General features: G+C 40.3%; 2 protein-coding genes across 2 annotated transcripts in view; both read left to right on the top strand.

The window, feature by feature from the left end:
* The first annotated feature begins 9,571 nt into the window (after positions 1–9,571).
* On the top strand, positions 9,572–13,256 carry LOC116701882 (elongation factor 1-alpha). Its single transcript, XM_032535919.1, has 8 exons — positions 9,572–9,786; positions 10,649–10,803; positions 11,256–11,435; positions 11,533–11,829; positions 11,935–12,085; positions 12,192–12,448; positions 12,552–12,786; positions 12,890–13,256. The coding sequence occupies exons 2-8, from the start codon at positions 10,660–10,662 to the stop codon at positions 13,009–13,011; spliced, it is 1,386 nt and encodes a 461-aa protein (XP_032391810.1). The 5' UTR covers positions 9,572–9,786; positions 10,649–10,659; the 3' UTR covers positions 13,012–13,256.
* A 287-nt stretch (positions 13,257–13,543) lies between these two features.
* The window catches only part of LOC116702028 (elongation factor 1-alpha), an 11,367-nt gene continuing 8,612 nt past the window's right edge, over positions 13,544–16,298 (top strand). The window contains exons 1-4 of the mRNA XM_032536092.1: positions 13,544–13,637; positions 14,693–14,851; positions 15,910–16,089; positions 16,187–16,294. Of these exons, the coding sequence (XP_032391983.1) occupies positions 14,708–14,851; positions 15,910–16,089; positions 16,187–16,294 (432 nt within the window). The 5' untranslated portion in view covers positions 13,544–13,637; positions 14,693–14,707. The remainder of the gene's footprint in view (positions 13,638–14,692; positions 14,852–15,909; positions 16,090–16,186; positions 16,295–16,298) is intronic.

Consider the following 16,298-nt stretch of genomic DNA (forward strand, 5'->3'; position numbering starts at 1 on the left):
AAGGGAATTACCCACAGTTCAAAGCGTTGTGACATTTACCGCGGAGACCATAGGGAAATCCTGAAATTACAAAGGTGAACAACAGCATAACACACAACCACGGAGCGGAACTGCTATCCAGCTCGTAAAACAAGAGTTTGAATAAATCTGAAATCAGCGAGCCGTCTCCTGGGCCCTGGCCGTGTCGAAAGCAACAAACTTAAAATGAAAGTACCCAAACCGGAAAGTGTCAGCAACATCTTTGTTATTAAACGTCGCTACGGTAACATCCGATCTTGCAAAGTGCGGTCCCAATCCCATTTATAGCTATCTGAGCCAGTGTTTGAACCTGGTACCTCCTTGCTGTGAGGCCACCGTGCTGCAGAACTGATGTATGCATCGCGGCATCGGGGTAGAGCAGGCGCACATATGTAGAGGTTTACTCCTTGATGCAGCAGCCGCGGGTTTTACTCCGATCTGCGGCCCTTATTTTAAAATTTGTGTTTTCACATTGTCTTCGCCATTTTTATCAATAATATCTTGGAAAGTTTACACTCGGGTAAGCATTTGAACAATATTTCCAGCAAAGCAAATGATTTTACGCACTTTTTTAATAGTACGATTTTAAAGTAGAAAAATACCTCTGCTGGATATTCACTGCCTTTCCCAATCAGTAAATTGTGAATAATAGCACTGTTCTCTCTGTTTTCTGCTGTAAAAGGTCACAGAAACATAATTTAAGGTACAACTCTTTTTATTAGAGTAATATTTACATTATAATCAGTGATATTTTCACCCCAGGTTAGAGAAAAACAATCAGTTTGTATGATCTTTTTTGATGTTTTTTAAGTTTTCCTTGAGCTGTGAACGAGATGGGACCATACGTCTAAAGAACCAGTCTCCAATAATAACGAACCAACCGCTTTACAGCTTCCACTTTGCTTGCTTCAGCACCTTCGTTTACAACTATCTGGTTTCTGACCACTTCTAGACTGAAAAAAACACCAAAGGCCTTACATTTGGTAACAGTACCAATATTGTAATAAATCGTCTTTCTAAGAGAGTTCAATCAATCATTTAGTAATTTTTATTTAGAATTATTTAGAGTTTTTAAGTTTCAGTTTCATCCAGAAAACCAAATGCACCTTTTACTGCCAGGATTTGAATGTTTCTAAGAAATACGGGGATTTGCACTGTTTTTAATCTGTTTTTAATAATTTTTTCAACCGCAATGATTAGAAAACACAAGTCAGGCAGTATGTGAGAAGTGCAATAATTAATTTACATTCTGTGTGCATTGAAAATGTGTCCGGTTGTACAATGTGTTTTATTGTGAAAAGAATCAAGTTTGTATTACTGAGTAAAACTAAAATATGTGGCATCATAGGGAAGTCTGTGTGCTTATATTTCTTTTTAGACTATTGCGTTGTTGCAGATTGTTGTAATTTAACAGTCAACTATAATTAACACGGGAAACGTATGTGTGCGTGACGCTCAGCTTTACAGAGCAACAAAGTGACACAAAGAGAAAAAAAACCTAAAGCGCCACATAACCTTCACAATTCTTTATAAAAACTGGATCATTTTCAGATTGTAAAACCTACAAGGACAGGTCCTCAGTGTCCTCAATTGTAGCGACAGCCCTGTAGATCAGGGGTCTTCGGTGTTTTTTAAGCCACGGACCCCTTATCTGAGAGAGGGACGGAGCAGGGACCCCCTACTACATATTTTATAAAGTTAAGTTGCATATTTAACTGGGCCTACGATAACATGTGGGCGGCCCAAAGCCTTTATACGTACCTTTTAGCATAGAAAACTAACCTATAAAAATTATTGTTGGTATGATTTTACAAATTATGTCTTAAAGTTAAACATACATGTGTCATTATAACTTTAGGAATAACTGCATCTGTAGATGGTTACCTTCGTGACTACCTTACCTATATGCCAGTAAGCCTTTTTTTTTCTTCTTCTTAATACAAATAGTCTGATTTATATTTGCTAATAATATATTGGATTCATTATTTATATTATTTTTACTTTCAAAAGAAAAGAAGAAACTCCCTTCATCATTTATTTTGCCCGATGTGATGGTCTAGTCCCGAAACGCCACCTACTATTACGTTTATTAGACAGTATGCAGGAGTTTCTACACTTACTTATCCTGGAGAGGGATAGGTACGTTATCCCCCTCCGACGCACCTGTACTAAGTATTTGTCTGTACTGAAAAGAAAATTGGAGGCCCCCGTGAAGTAACTCTGAGGGGCCCCTAGGGGCCCCGGACCCTCGCTTAAAGATCTCTGGTTTAGATCAATGATCAGGATTTTCTTTGACTCCTCCTGTGACACAGGCCGTGTTTACTGTCCGCAGAGGTTGTAGATCTCCTTCTTGAGCTGTAGGGATGGTTTCATGAACCACCTGTGGAGATTTGCTACCACAGCACTTGAATTTACAGACTTTTTTCGCTGGATTTTAAACTCTATCAGCAATAAATACCTATATCAAAGGGTTTCTGGGAACTCCATTTGTTTCTGTCGCTAGCTAGATGGCACAAGAAACTAAATTGTAGCAGTGATCTCTGGACTGTTGAAATGGAGATAAACATTTTGAATAACACTTCTTAATCAAAGCAGCTGCAAGTACCAATATCACAAATTAAAAACACTCTTTACAAGTAAAACCTATTTATTCAAAAGCTTATATAAAAAAAAGTATGTATGTATTATCAAGAAAGTGTAGGCCTACTCACATTATGGGCCTACAGCCTACATTATTATATATTATATATTATTATTATTATTAACAGATAAGGAAAACCTTTGAAAATATGGAATGATGTGGTGAAAACTGTAGAGAAACATCTGAGATGGTGTAACATATGACTCTGATTTTGCCCCTAATACTTGACAGGAGATTTCAAACTCGAGCCACCAGGGGGTCGTTGCCTACTGCACCATGACGACTGATGGTGAACAACAAGGTTTTCTCTCCTTAAAGATCACTTTTAGCTGGAACAGAAATATATTTATAGATATTTACAAAAACGATATCAAGTAATCAAATGTGGACACACAGAGGAAACACAAAAGAAAGGCATAATAAATCATAATGAATGTATTTTACCTTGCATTTGTGTTACAAAGCCCAACAAAAGTCATATTTCTAGAATTGACAATGGGGTTTTCCTCCAGAGAACATTGTGTGGGAAAGAAAAATGGGAACAGGAATGAACTTTCACATTGTCAGAGGAGGATTGGCAGTCTGTGTGCACAGTCCGCTCAAACAACCGCGTCTCTTAAGTAGAGAGAATATTTTGTTAAATATATGATAAAATGTTTTATTACACTAGCACAGAAAAACAAATCTTAGGAGGACTCAACTTGGGTTTTTAAGGGACCACTTTACTTGAGTATTTCCATTTTATTCGACTTTATACTTCTAGTCTACTACAATGTGGAACCCAATAGGTTTTACTCCACTACATTAATTTCATAACATTAGTTACTTCTTACTTTGCAGATTCTGAGTATTAATATAAGCAACTAATAAGGTATAATGTATTATTGTAGAGTATGCTGACGACAGATATATGATTCTGAAATTGGCCATACTGCATAATGAATAATTTAACTTTTGATTGGCTCCTTTAAGTGTATTTACTGCCCAAGCTTAAGCTTATGTTATTTTTAAACAACCTTTAGCCTACTTGTAAAATAGTAATTCTACACTGTGGTATTGTGTCTTTTCTTTATTTTTTCCCCAGTATTACAGACCTTAAAGTAAAATCTCTGACCTACATCTTTCTTTATCTGTCTATGCTTCTTTCACCCATAGACAGTTACAGAAACCTTTCCCCGTTGACCGGTGTTGCCGGATGCTTGCATCAGATTTTCGGTGAATGACCCGGATGTCGTTGTCCACCGGTTTGGTGGTGTAACGGGAAATGTCGCCCGACGCCCTGCCTTTCCGTCACGTCTTTCCTTTAAACTTTTCTACCCATTACGCCATGAAAACGTCACCCCCCTCGTCAAATAACTCCTCTTGTATAATATTCGATTTATCATGAAGCTGGCTTTATTAATGTTTTTATTGGTGGTTTTATTCGGATATTTACCAAAGACTGTTAAGACATTTTACAACAGCGAACCATAGCTAACTTTAGCAGCTTCAATAGCACGAGAAATGATTGCCTTAACATTATTCTCTTTTACTTATTTAGACGTTATGGCGTGAATCATTGACCATTAGCGACTGTAAAACAACACAGTGACCATAGTGTATTTATTTCTTGGCGTTTTAAAACCTTATATCCAACTTAAAATAATGCCAGCTTTGGTCATGTTAGCATTGTGCTTATGCATTTTTCATGGTAATGCAGTTGTTTGACTGTCCTGGAAGCGAGTATTTTGTTCCCAGGGTGGCATGCCTTCTTTATCCTACGAATAAATGCATTATTAATGCGTAGAAAAACTATACATACATGTGGAGCCTTTGTTCTGCAAATAAAAAATTAATTTACCCCCAATGTCTTTATTTATGTGTAGCCTATGTGGTGGTCATATTTAATTGCATTTGTTTGGTTCAATGAAAAGAAAGTTGACACAGTCCTAGTCTGTAGCATGTATTAGTACTGTTGTCTCACAAGTAGTACATTTATTTATCGGTTTCACATTTCAAATTCACAAATAGTCACCAACACAACTCCAAAGTCAGGAGTACACGAACACGTTTCTTGAAAGACACTGGCTGCAGGGGAGCTTATCTGTTCTTTCAGCACAGCAGTGCTGAGACAGGTTTTATTGACCATTTTAGTTCCTGCAATATAAGTATCATGTCTCTGACCCTGGTAAATTCAGTCTAATTGTTCCTCTTATTTAAATGTTTTATTCAGTTAAGTTTTTTAATCACATGGGAGTCTTGTCAATTTTCTCCTGTGTTTTTGCTGTCCCACAGACCTGTAGCCTACATAAGCGGAAAAAGACGAGAAGAAGACCAGTTTGATTTTTAATAATGACACATTCATAGCTCATATAAAATACTGAACCAGAAACCTCACCAATTTTGTTGGAAATCAGGATGCACATTTGTTTACCTTAAGATTTACAATTTTATTTTTTACATTTTATGGGATTTCCACCAGTTTAAAGGCTCAAATGTCAATGCAACTGCCATTTACCAAGCATCTGGAACAGAAAAACATACACTTAATTATTGACAAAAGGTTTTATTTAGCCCAATAACACATATGATATTTTTAACAGCTTTACACATCCACAACAGCTACGTTACAGATCCAGAATCTGCACATGGGTATAAAACCACAATGGAAGAAGCAACAGGTAATCATAGCCAGTGATATTCCCTGCTGCTCCTAAAGTAGAAGCCAAGAGTTTATTCACATAGCTACCCTGCAGGCTGCGCATAAACACTTCTCCTTAACACCCAGGGTGTGAAACGCTAGCCTGGACACCAAAAGGGAATACTTAGTTTTCAAGTGTGAAGCGGGGGTTAGCAGACTGCAGGAGATGTGAAACTGTTGTGTTGTAAATGTGATCTATTTGCATTACCTGTCCCCTGCCCCAGATACAATCTGAGCCATACACTGCTATTTAGATTCAGTTGCCTAAAACTCTTGACTGTATGTATGCACATGAATGGAGCCGTGGGATTTTCTGAATGTTGGCTTTGATCAGAATCACTTAGAGCCTGTTTTTCCCTGCACCCACACAGAAACCGAGTCCCATTTCTTAAAAACTGGCAGATAAAGACAAATCTGAAGGATCAGTTGAAACTGCTGCCCACAACAAAACTGGTTTTAACCAGACTCCATAATGTGTTGGTTAGCATGTCTATTTAATGTACAAGGTAAAATATTGTCTGTTTATTCTATACTATTTGGCCAAAGTTATTATTCCCAGCCTCATGACCTCTTAAAATGCAACTGTACTTGGGACTCCTCATCACATTTTAATGTAATGAGTAGATTTCCTAAAGAGTGTTAAAACGAGGTATCTAATGCCATGCGACTGTAACCGACTTCCTTTTAAATTTGGATGATTGTTAGAGGTTTTGTCTCCTTTCTTATTCTGTAAATCATCTCATAAATCCCCATACTGATACTGTGGCTCCCCAGACATGCTCACAAATGCCCAATTTTGTGGCAACAGTTTGTTTCTCCCTTTCCCTTTTTCAACATTTCAGCTCAGTACATGAAGAAATGATTTTCCCCAGTTTGATGAACACATGCTTAACCAGTACATTTACCTGAAATCAACCCCACCCATCCAACACCTCTGGCATAAGCCTGGCCATATCAACCCATATCAAACCTTGGTTGATCTCAATGCTGTTTTGGCTAAGTGGAAGACACTTTTAACATATTTATTGTTTGCCATATAATCAGAAACATGATTATTGCCAATTAGGTTTTCAGATTCAAGGAATAAAGACTTGGTATTCTGGTGCACAATGGTCACAATAAATAACGTAAGAGAAGAAAAAGACAAACAAACAAGTAAGCCCTAATGCAAGTTAAAGTCATTGTCATCCTATAATTATACATAAAAAAACACCAGCAGCAATGTGATTTATATTTCTATCTATCTATCTATCTATCTATCTGTCTATCTATCTATCTATCTATCTATCTATCTATCTATCTATCTATCTATAACCATCTGTCATCCACCCCCATCCATTTCTATCTATCTATCTATCTATCTATCTATCTATCTGTCTGTCTGTCTGTCTGTCTGTCTGTCTGTCTGTCTATCTATCTATCTATCATCTATCTATCTATCTACTAATCTATCTATATCTATCTATCTATCTATCTATCTATCTATCTATCTATCTGTCTGTCTGTTCTAACAAAGAATGGCTTTTTCTCGGTCTTGTTATATGTTCACATCTCTCGTTGCTATAACCACCACTCATACCGATGACTCATTACTGACGTGTTGCCTGTTGAATCATATTCTCCCTTTCATACACTGACACACACACTTGCACGCGTACACACTCACACACACCCTGTTGTACTGAGTGTAGAAAATAGGAGCACAGCTGTTATACTTTGCTCTGTGCAGTTATTAGATGATTCAAGGCTTCATGAACCGAGCGGTGTGTTTTTAGCCATGCTAGCAGCGTAGCCCTCTGGGGATGCCAGTGTTGGTCAGTTGTCCAGACTCAAATATCTCAACAATTATTTAATGGCACACTCATGATTTCCAGAGGATGAACCCTCATGACTTTGTTGCTCCTTTGACTTTCCAAAAGTGTCACAACACTTCATCACCATGCAGTATACCTGTAAAACTAATAACATCGTCCCTCAGCTTTACTTTGTTTGGTTTCTTATTGGATTGTGTATTTGTGTATGGTAAAGTACAGTACTTCAGTACCATTTTTGAGGTAGGCTATTTGTACTTTAGCTTTTCTATTTTCTGCAACTTATCTGTTTCAAACCAATTGACCGAGAGACTGAGAGCGCTGTCACTGTAATATTTGGCTGGTTTACTTCTCTAAGTTGACAGAACCAATCATATCCCATGAAGCCTACAACTGAGAGAAAGTTACACATTTATGTTAAAAAATGTATTTCTTATCTGGCCTTCCAAAGTGAAATCAAACGTCAGGAAAGCTGTCTCAGGCTCTCTGGCTCAGACCTTATGTTTAAGCCTTTTGGTTTGGAATAGCAGCTGCTCAACATTGTGGCGACTGTTGCAGTCAGACGACATTTAAAAGTACATCAAGCTTCGTGAGATAGGCCTAAGTTAATAAATGAAAGGCGTGGCTCAATCAGATGGGTTATATAATGGGAATTACGTAAAACACAGCAGAACCTGTTTGTTAACAACAATACAAAAGCACTGCATTAATCTGACAGTTAACAGGGATTTGTTAACAATACTTTTTTACAATAACTAATTAATGATGAATGTTCCGTCTATGACTCCAGCAAAGAAAACAACACACATTTTAAACTCACTCTTTATGACTCTACTCTCTTTCTGCCCCTCAGTCATCCTCTACACTCCCTCTCCCCCCCGTGTCTCCCCGGCTTGCCTCTCTTTCCTTCCTCCTCTCTTCTCTGCGCTGAGTGAAATCAGCAGCTGTCAAGTTGAAGTGGCTGTTACCTGAACTGCAGGGAAAGCCGAGGGTGTGTGTGCGTGTGTGTGCGTGCATGTGTGCGTGCGTGTGTGTGTGTCAGGGGATGCCAGCTGCCTCTTTACTGAGCAACATGCCACATTGATGGAAGAAGAGGCAGAATCTGACCTCTCGACCCCCAAGTAGCATCCGAGTGACAAAACAGACCTTTACCCAGTCTAATTCATAACTCACATTTACAGGATGCAGTGGGTAGCTTTAAAATGTGAATATGGGTGAGATTGTGTAAATTTACCCCAGATAACGCAGATATTTTAATTAATCAGACACCTTCCCCATTGTATAGGTGTAAAACAGATCAAAGGAGAATACTCTGATAAAAATCACAGCAAAGTTAACAAAGCAACTTAAGGATATCACGTTTTTGTGGTTGTTGATACTTATTTTCCACTTTGTTTTTGGTTGTTAAGCAGCTGGCCCTGAAATACACTTCCCCCTGAGAACATCATATTTAATTTAATCAACCACTTGTGTGTATACGCGTCTGTTGTAAATGTAAACGACCAGCAAGATAAGGTGTCTTAAAAAACAGCCTGAGTTCATCTTTCCAGGGTCTGGGCTCTGTGTGAATGCAAATGTCCGACTGAGATAATCTTTTTAAGCTGATGAGTCGTCCCAATATTACCAGAGGGCGGGTGTGAGGGCTTCCAGGGGGAGAGCTTCGTGGTGGATCTGTAAATAGTGATTTTTGGTTTTTAATAAATTATAAAAGAAAATCCACTTGTGTGCAGAGATTCATCTATCTATATGTTGTTTACACAACCAAACATACAACCTGTGAATGATGAATATATAATCGCTGAATAACTTTTATTAATGTTGTCATAACATATTATTAAAAAAAAAACCATTGTGTTTGTGTGTCTTTGCATTTGTTTTTGAAATTTTCAGTTTGAAATACACACTGTCCTAACATTTTTCCAATGAAACATTTGTCGTAATAATAACTGGGTGAAGCTGTATCCAGTTATGATGGAGAATCTTGTTAAATTACATTTCACATTTCATTATCCCCAACACTTGGAATGTGGATGGTACTAATCTTAAGTGGATGCTTTTTAATGTCTTCAGCATGACATAATTTATAGTTTGTCAATGGCTAAAAAATAAGTCATATCAAGGAATATTTAATATATTTTTTGTTTCATACGAAACACAACTTTGTTTTAACAAAAAACAACTTAATTTCCTTCTGGATAAAAAAAAGTATCTTTATCTAAATCGACCAGCAGATCGATGAATGTCGAGGAGGTTTCGGTTCAATCAAGAATAAAACCGCTCAGCAACGCGATCCATTGTGTGCTTTAACACCCTGTTTCTGTATAATTGATATTGTTATCAACACCATAAGAGTGTCCCTGTTGTTAGTTTCAATCTTAAACCACAATGCACAGTCCCTGGCGTGGCCGTGGGCGTGAAACAATGTGAAGCATCATACATGTTTCAGGCGGTTCATCCGGTGGCGTGCTGACGTTTTTGCAGGAATGTGTGTGATTTGCAGGGTCTGCACCGGGGAGGCCGACGGGAAGTCAGGCCGCCTCCCATTCGGTATAAAACCCCCACTCCGACCCAGGACTTCCTCTTTCTGTTACCTGGCTAGGGGCAGCAGCTTTGGCCGTGAAAACCCAGAAACACCGGTAAGTTCAACTTTGATTCGGGGCGGTGGGGCGGTGGAGCACGGACCAGGTCGTTAAATGTTTCGTAACATTTAGCCGAGAGTTACATTACAACTTTTGTTTTATTATCCACAACTTTGCATCATCGGTTAACGTTATGTAACGTAAACTTTACAAACCTGTGGCTTATTAAGGAATTGGTTTAACATTAAAGTAATGCTATAACTTGTACCGGTAATTTGTCTAACCCGCCTGATGTAGTTAGGTGTCGTGAGTTTGTTAAATTCGTATTTTAGTTAAGTTTTCGATAACGCGGGTTAATGGAGGAGAAAATGTTGTAAGGAACAAAGGATGCTGGACAGCAGAGAGACAGGGATGCTAGCCTGGCGGTCATTCTATCGCCTCTTTGTGACTGTAAATACTATCCAGTGACAGGTGTTGGACGAAATAGCTCCTGAATATTTGGCAGTCTTTGTAACTTTATCCGACGTGGCCCATGGAGTAACACGTGTCTCTGGCTTTTGGCCGAGTGAGGCCTAGCAGCAGCAGCAGCAGCCTTTTAAGATTAGCATGGCTAACGTTAGCTGATCCGATACCGGAACGTTACCGAGTGTTGGTTAGCTAACTAGCTAGTAATATGGGTTAATTAGCAATATAATTTAGAAATGTGAACATTTTGTGGCTGGTTCAGTCACTTAGCACGAGCTATTGTGATAACCAATGTTCATATTAAGCTAGGCCCCATATCGCAAAGCTAGTTCAATTAGCTAACGTTACCGCGCGATATATAGTTAAATACAGAACTCAAATGTTGACCTAATAATGGCAGGGTTTTTAACGAAAGCTAACTAAGACGTCGTTTTTTTGTTGTTGTATGTGACAGAAACTACAACAATGGGAAAGGAAAAGATCCACATCAACATCGTGGTCATTGGCCATGTCGACTCCGGCAAGTCCACCTCCACCGGTCATCTGATCTACAAGTGCGGAGGAATCGACAAGAGAACCATCGAGAAGTTCGAGAAGGAAGCCGCCGAGGTGAGCAGCGGTTACATTGTTTTGTGTTCTTCGCTTCATCTTTCTGTACATTCATTAGCCAAAATGGCGGCGTCGGCGTGCCCACTCTGAGCCCTGCTGCCGGGCACTAGATTGAGGAAGCGTGTGCGCGCACGCAGGGGTGTGGCTAAACGTCAATGGTGACTGTGCACTTCAGTAGAGGCCTATTACAGTGTACAAAGACAACGTTTTATTAAATAATTAAAATATAATTTTCTACTGTAATGAAATGTAACATGTTATGTAAAGTAATAGCTAGTCCGTATTTGATTAGGTATTTTAATTGACCTTGACTAGTAAATATGTACATTCTAAAATGCATATAAATGGCTTTTGTGTTTGGGTTTTCTGCAAGCTTATAGCTACATCCCTTTTGCTTCTGACGGTTTATAGAAGCAAAACATTAATCAGATGTACCCAATTTATCCATCCAGATGGGCAAGGGCTCTTTCAAGTACGCCTGGGTGCTGGACAAACTGAAGGCTGAGCGTGAGCGTGGTATCACCATCGACATCGCTCTCTGGAAGTTTGAGACCGGCAAGTACTACGTGACCATCATTGATGCCCCTGGACACAGAGACTTCATCAAAAACATGATCACTGGTACCTCTCAGGTAAGTTATCATGTTAAGACATGGCTAGACTAAAGTTTGACCACCATTTGGATCTTGTTAGTGTACTAACTTACCACTACTACTTAATAACTTTCAGGCTGACTGCGCCGTGCTGATTGTTGCTGCTGGCGTTGGTGAGTTTGAGGCCGGTATCTCCAAGAACGGCCAGACCCGTGAGCACGCCCTGCTGGCCTTCACCCTCGGTGTGAAGCAGCTCATCGTTGGAGTCAACAAGATGGACTCCACCGAGCCCCCTTACAGCCAGGCCCGTTTTGAGGAAATCACCAAGGAAGTGAGCACCTACATCAAGAAGATCGGCTACAACCCCGCCACTGTTGCCTTTGTCCCCATCTCTGGGTGGCACGGAGACAACATGCTGGAGACTAGTGAGAAGGTGAGGAAACCTTGTGGTGCTTAACTAGTGTTGACCAGATGGTTGAGAACATGGACTACTTTAATCTGACAACCGAGTAACTTCTCTCTTTGATTCGGTCTGTAGATGGGCTGGTTCAAGGGATGGAAAGTTGAGCGCAAGGAGGGTAATGCCAGCGGAACCACACTGCTGGAGGCTCTGGATGCCATCCTGCCCCCAGCCCGCCCCACCGACAAGCCCCTCCGTCTGCCCCTGCAGGATGTCTACAAAATCGGCGGTAAAAACTGAACTTGTGTACTAAATTCAATGTTTTGTAGTAAATGGAATAAACTAGAGCTTTTCAATTGTCCGGTTATTGAGTATTAAAAAACTGTTTTTCTCAGGTATTGGAACTGTACCAGTCGGCCGTGTTGAGACCGGTCTCCTGAAGCCCGGTATGGTCGTCACCTTTGCTCCCTGCAACCTGACCACTGAGGTGAAGTCTGTGGAGATGCACCACGAGTCTCTGGCCGAGGCCGCCCCCGGTGACAACGTCGGCTTCAACATCAAGAACGTGTCTGTTAAGGAAATCCGTCGTGGATACGTGGCTGGCGACAGCAAGAACGACCCACCCAAGGGAGCTGACAACTTCAACGCCCAGGTTGGTATTGTGATTTTTATTTTATAAATTCTGTGTATTTAATAGCTTCCTGTTTTGGGCCAAGTTGCAATTTGAAAGAGTTCTAATGTCAAAATGTCCACAGGTCATCATCCTGAACCACCCTGGCCAGATCAACGCTGGTTATGCACCTGTGCTGGACTGCCACACAGCTCACATTGCCTGCAAGTTCAGCGAGCTCATAGAGAAGATTGACCGTCGTTCCGGCAAGAAGCTTGAGGACGCCCCTAAGTTTGTCAAGTCTGGCGATGCCGCCATTGTCAAACTGATCCCACAGAAGCCAATGGTTGTGGAGTCCTTCTCCAGCTACCCTCCCCTCGGTATGTGCATGAAATCCTACTGTATACACAATTTAGAAGTGCTTGATAATAAATGGATACAAAGGTGATCAGGTGAACTAACTGCTCACCTCTACCCTTCAAGGTCGTTTTGCCGTGCGTGACATGAGGCAGACAGTGGCTGTTGGTGTCATCAAGGCTGTTGAGACCAAGGATGTATCCGGAAAGACAACCAAGGCTGCAGAGAAGGCCCAGAAGAAGAAATGAATGGCCGTGCAGGACATCCAGCAACAAGATGTGTGCCGGCAGCAGCGGGCCACTCCTTCCCCCCTGTCTTGCCCTCACCCTGGATCATCTTCTCTGTGGCAGAGCTCTCTACTTAAGGACTGGCTTATGCTGATTAAAACTCATCGCAAAAGTTTTCGCAGGAAAAAGAACTACGTGGCATTGTCACTTACCTGAATCACATGACGGTGCCTCTTCTCAGTTAAGTTTAAGTTGGAAATGTTGTTGTTAAAATGCCACAAATTTAATTGGAAAGAATGCTGCTGGTAACTAATAAAATAAATGTCTTTGAAAAAATTGAAATGGGCTTGTCTATCTTTACTGTGTTGCAGTTGGTATAGTTTTTGGCTGTCACAGACCAGCCGCACAGTGGTGCAGCTGTTTTTGACCATGCTATCTGTGTCCAGTGATGCACTCATCGTCCAATCGCCTCGATAGGAATTATGCCACCCCAGCCAATGGCACACCTTATTCTAGTCTGACAGCAACACGAGAACGCACAGCCCCCCCCATCTCTTCTGGCTCAGTATAAAAACTCGGGACTCTTCACATTCTGTCCTTTTTTCCCCTCTACTCTAAATCAGGACATCTTTAGTTGCTGGGCACAGGTTAGTGAAGTCATTCTTTTATCTGAATCTTAAAGAAACTCTTAATAAAAAAAAAAAATGCATGTGTTTACATAAAAATGCATGGGAATACAAAGGAGCTGCGGTAGGATTCTGATCAGGAAAGAGACTCATGTTTGACTAGACTGTCTGCATCACGACTAAATCAAAACCTGCTTGACTTTTTTTTTTTTTTTCCTTAAATGTCGAGGTGCACAAAAAGTAAACATGCTAGTTCATATCTTGTATTACCATCCAAACCTGGTATCGCATGTGATTTATTTGGCAATGTCTTAACAGGCCTTTAATACACTGACGTTACAAAAACGTTAATTGTGAACATCGAGCTTTACATTAATTGTCAAATGTGTTTCTGCCAGTCATGGTAGTTCTTTCTGTCTGCCTCCGTGAACGCGCACACTGCTGTGGCTGTATGGTGTCGGTTGCGCGCTTGCATCAGTCAGTAACATGGCGGCTCTGCGCTGCCGGCGCAACATGGAGGCCGAGAAGCCCGGCATCCCGTTATCGAGCACATGGCGCGTGACTCACCAGTGTCGCCTTTCCGGTGGCGTTTCCCTTATGGCGAATTTCGCAATCTTGGATGTCTAGCGTTAACTGAAGTCGGATAATCTGTATTGACGCATAAAACTCAGATAACGTCAGTTACATTCGATAACGTGACGTAAACTAACGTCAGCTGTTTATGCCGCAGTTAAAACAATAAATCACGTTTCAATAAAAAGATGATAGCTACACTAGTGTGGCAACTGCTTCTCCAATAAGTGAATCAGGTGGAGCTGATTTAGTGGTCCCTTTTGGGGGGATTTAGTGGTCTTTTTAGACGTTTAAATTTAAACTACATGTTTTACTTTAATGTCACTGGAACCACTCTCCATGGTATTCCTTAATCAGATTAACGTAATGTAACGACCAGCAGCTCGCTAACTGACGTTAGCTAAAGTCACAATGACCTCCCGGTGTGCTCACTCCATTTCGGAGATGAGTTTAAACCTAAAATATTTCATGTTAGAGTAAATATAACTGCTCCCCATGTTTAGAACCAGTGCATCAAAATGGGAAAGGAAAAGATCCACATCAACATCGTGGTCATTGGCCATGTCGACTCCGGCAAGTCCACCACCACCGGCCATCTGATCTACAAGTGCGGAGGAATCGACAAGAGAACCATCGAGAAGTTCGAGAAGGAAGCCGCCGAGGTCGGTTTGAGATATCAGCCTCTATATAAGTCATTAAATAAGAATTACAGCCATGGAGACAAATGTATGAGACCATAAAGGTCAAAGACTAGATATGTGGGAAACGGGACGGTGCGGTGGATGAAACCGCTCATTACTTAGTTAAAACTGCCACCTACTGTTAAAAGACACGTACTGTCCCTGTAGCTGCAACAACACTGAAAATATCCCTGGTCAAATCTATCTAACTTACATTAGTTAGAATTCAATTTGTTAGGGATTCATATAGCTAGTACAAAAGTGGAAAATAAGCCACAAACGCTCAATTATGAAATTATTTCCACTTATAACGAGTATTTATATTAGTATTTATAGTAGAAATCCATATGCAAGAATATACACACATTTTGACACACACATTTTGACTCATAATTACATAGTTTAAAGCCTATATAAACACAAAGTTGATATCTGAATTTAATCCACAAAACCCTATATTTTAAAATATGCACATAGGAAAGAAAAATGATTAACAGCTTCAAGCAAATGATAATTTAAATGTACAGTATGTGCTTCCAAGTCCAATTATTTGCTTTGATATTTCAAAATGTGAATCAGGAACTTTTAGGAACAGGAGATTTTAGGCAAACTATCACTAAAGTATTTAGCAATTTGGCATATTTTGCTTAGTGAAAAAAGGGTCTAAAAAAGCTAAGGTATCTTAAATGAGAATAGTGATATGATATGGTTACCAAAAGGCAACCTAAAGGATGAACTGAACTGTATACATGGTATTTACAGTGATATATATATTTAAAAATTGTTTGAACAAAAGATGACAGGTTACACATTAGTTTCAATAAAATAGTCCAGCTAAATATTACAAATCTAATTGTAATTTTCTGGAAACTGGAAAGTTTTCTTAGGTCTTTTGGAAAGTAATTTTCAGGGGACACATGCAAGGGAAAGTTTGCTGTTTTCACTATAGAGAGGCATGCTTTTATTTAAAATCTACAGTTTAACTTTTCTGACTGATTCCTACTTTTGTCCCATTTAATTTCTTGTTTTAACCACAACAGATGGGCAAGGGCTCCTTCAAGTACGCCTGGGTGCTGGACAAACTGAAGGCTGAGCGTGAGCGTGGTATCACCATCGACATCGCTCTCTGGAAGTTTGAGACCGCCAAGTACTACGTGACCATCATTGATGCCCCTGGACACAGAGACTTCATCAAGAACATGATCACTGGCACCTCTCAGGTAAAGGCACACCTTTGACCTAATCTGTTGTCTGCCGCCTCATCACTACATACTTTACGTATAAATATGTATGTACTACAAAATTCTCCTTGTTCAGGCCGACTGCGCCGTGCTGATCGTTGCTGCTGGCGTTGGTGAGTTCGAGGCCGGTATCTCCAAGAATGGCCAGACCCGTGAGCACGCCCTGCTGGCCTACACTCTGGGTGTGA

Source organism: Etheostoma spectabile, chromosome 14 (genome assembly GCF_008692095.1).
Source record: "Etheostoma spectabile isolate EspeVRDwgs_2016 chromosome 14, UIUC_Espe_1.0, whole genome shotgun sequence".
NCBI classification, from domain to species: domain Eukaryota; kingdom Metazoa; phylum Chordata; class Actinopteri; order Perciformes; family Percidae; genus Etheostoma; species Etheostoma spectabile.

Coding starts and splice junctions, on each gene's coding strand:
- LOC116701882 (XM_032535919.1), top strand. CDS start 10,660: ATGGGAAAGGAAAAGATCCACATCAACATCGTGGTCATTGGCCATGTC. Junction 12,086..12,191: donor GGATGTCTACAAAATCGGCG/GTAAAAACTGAA, acceptor TGTTTTTCTCAG/GTATTGGAACTGTACCAGTC. Junction 12,449..12,551: donor CTGACAACTTCAACGCCCAG/GTTGGTATTGTG, acceptor AAATGTCCACAG/GTCATCATCCTGAACCACCC.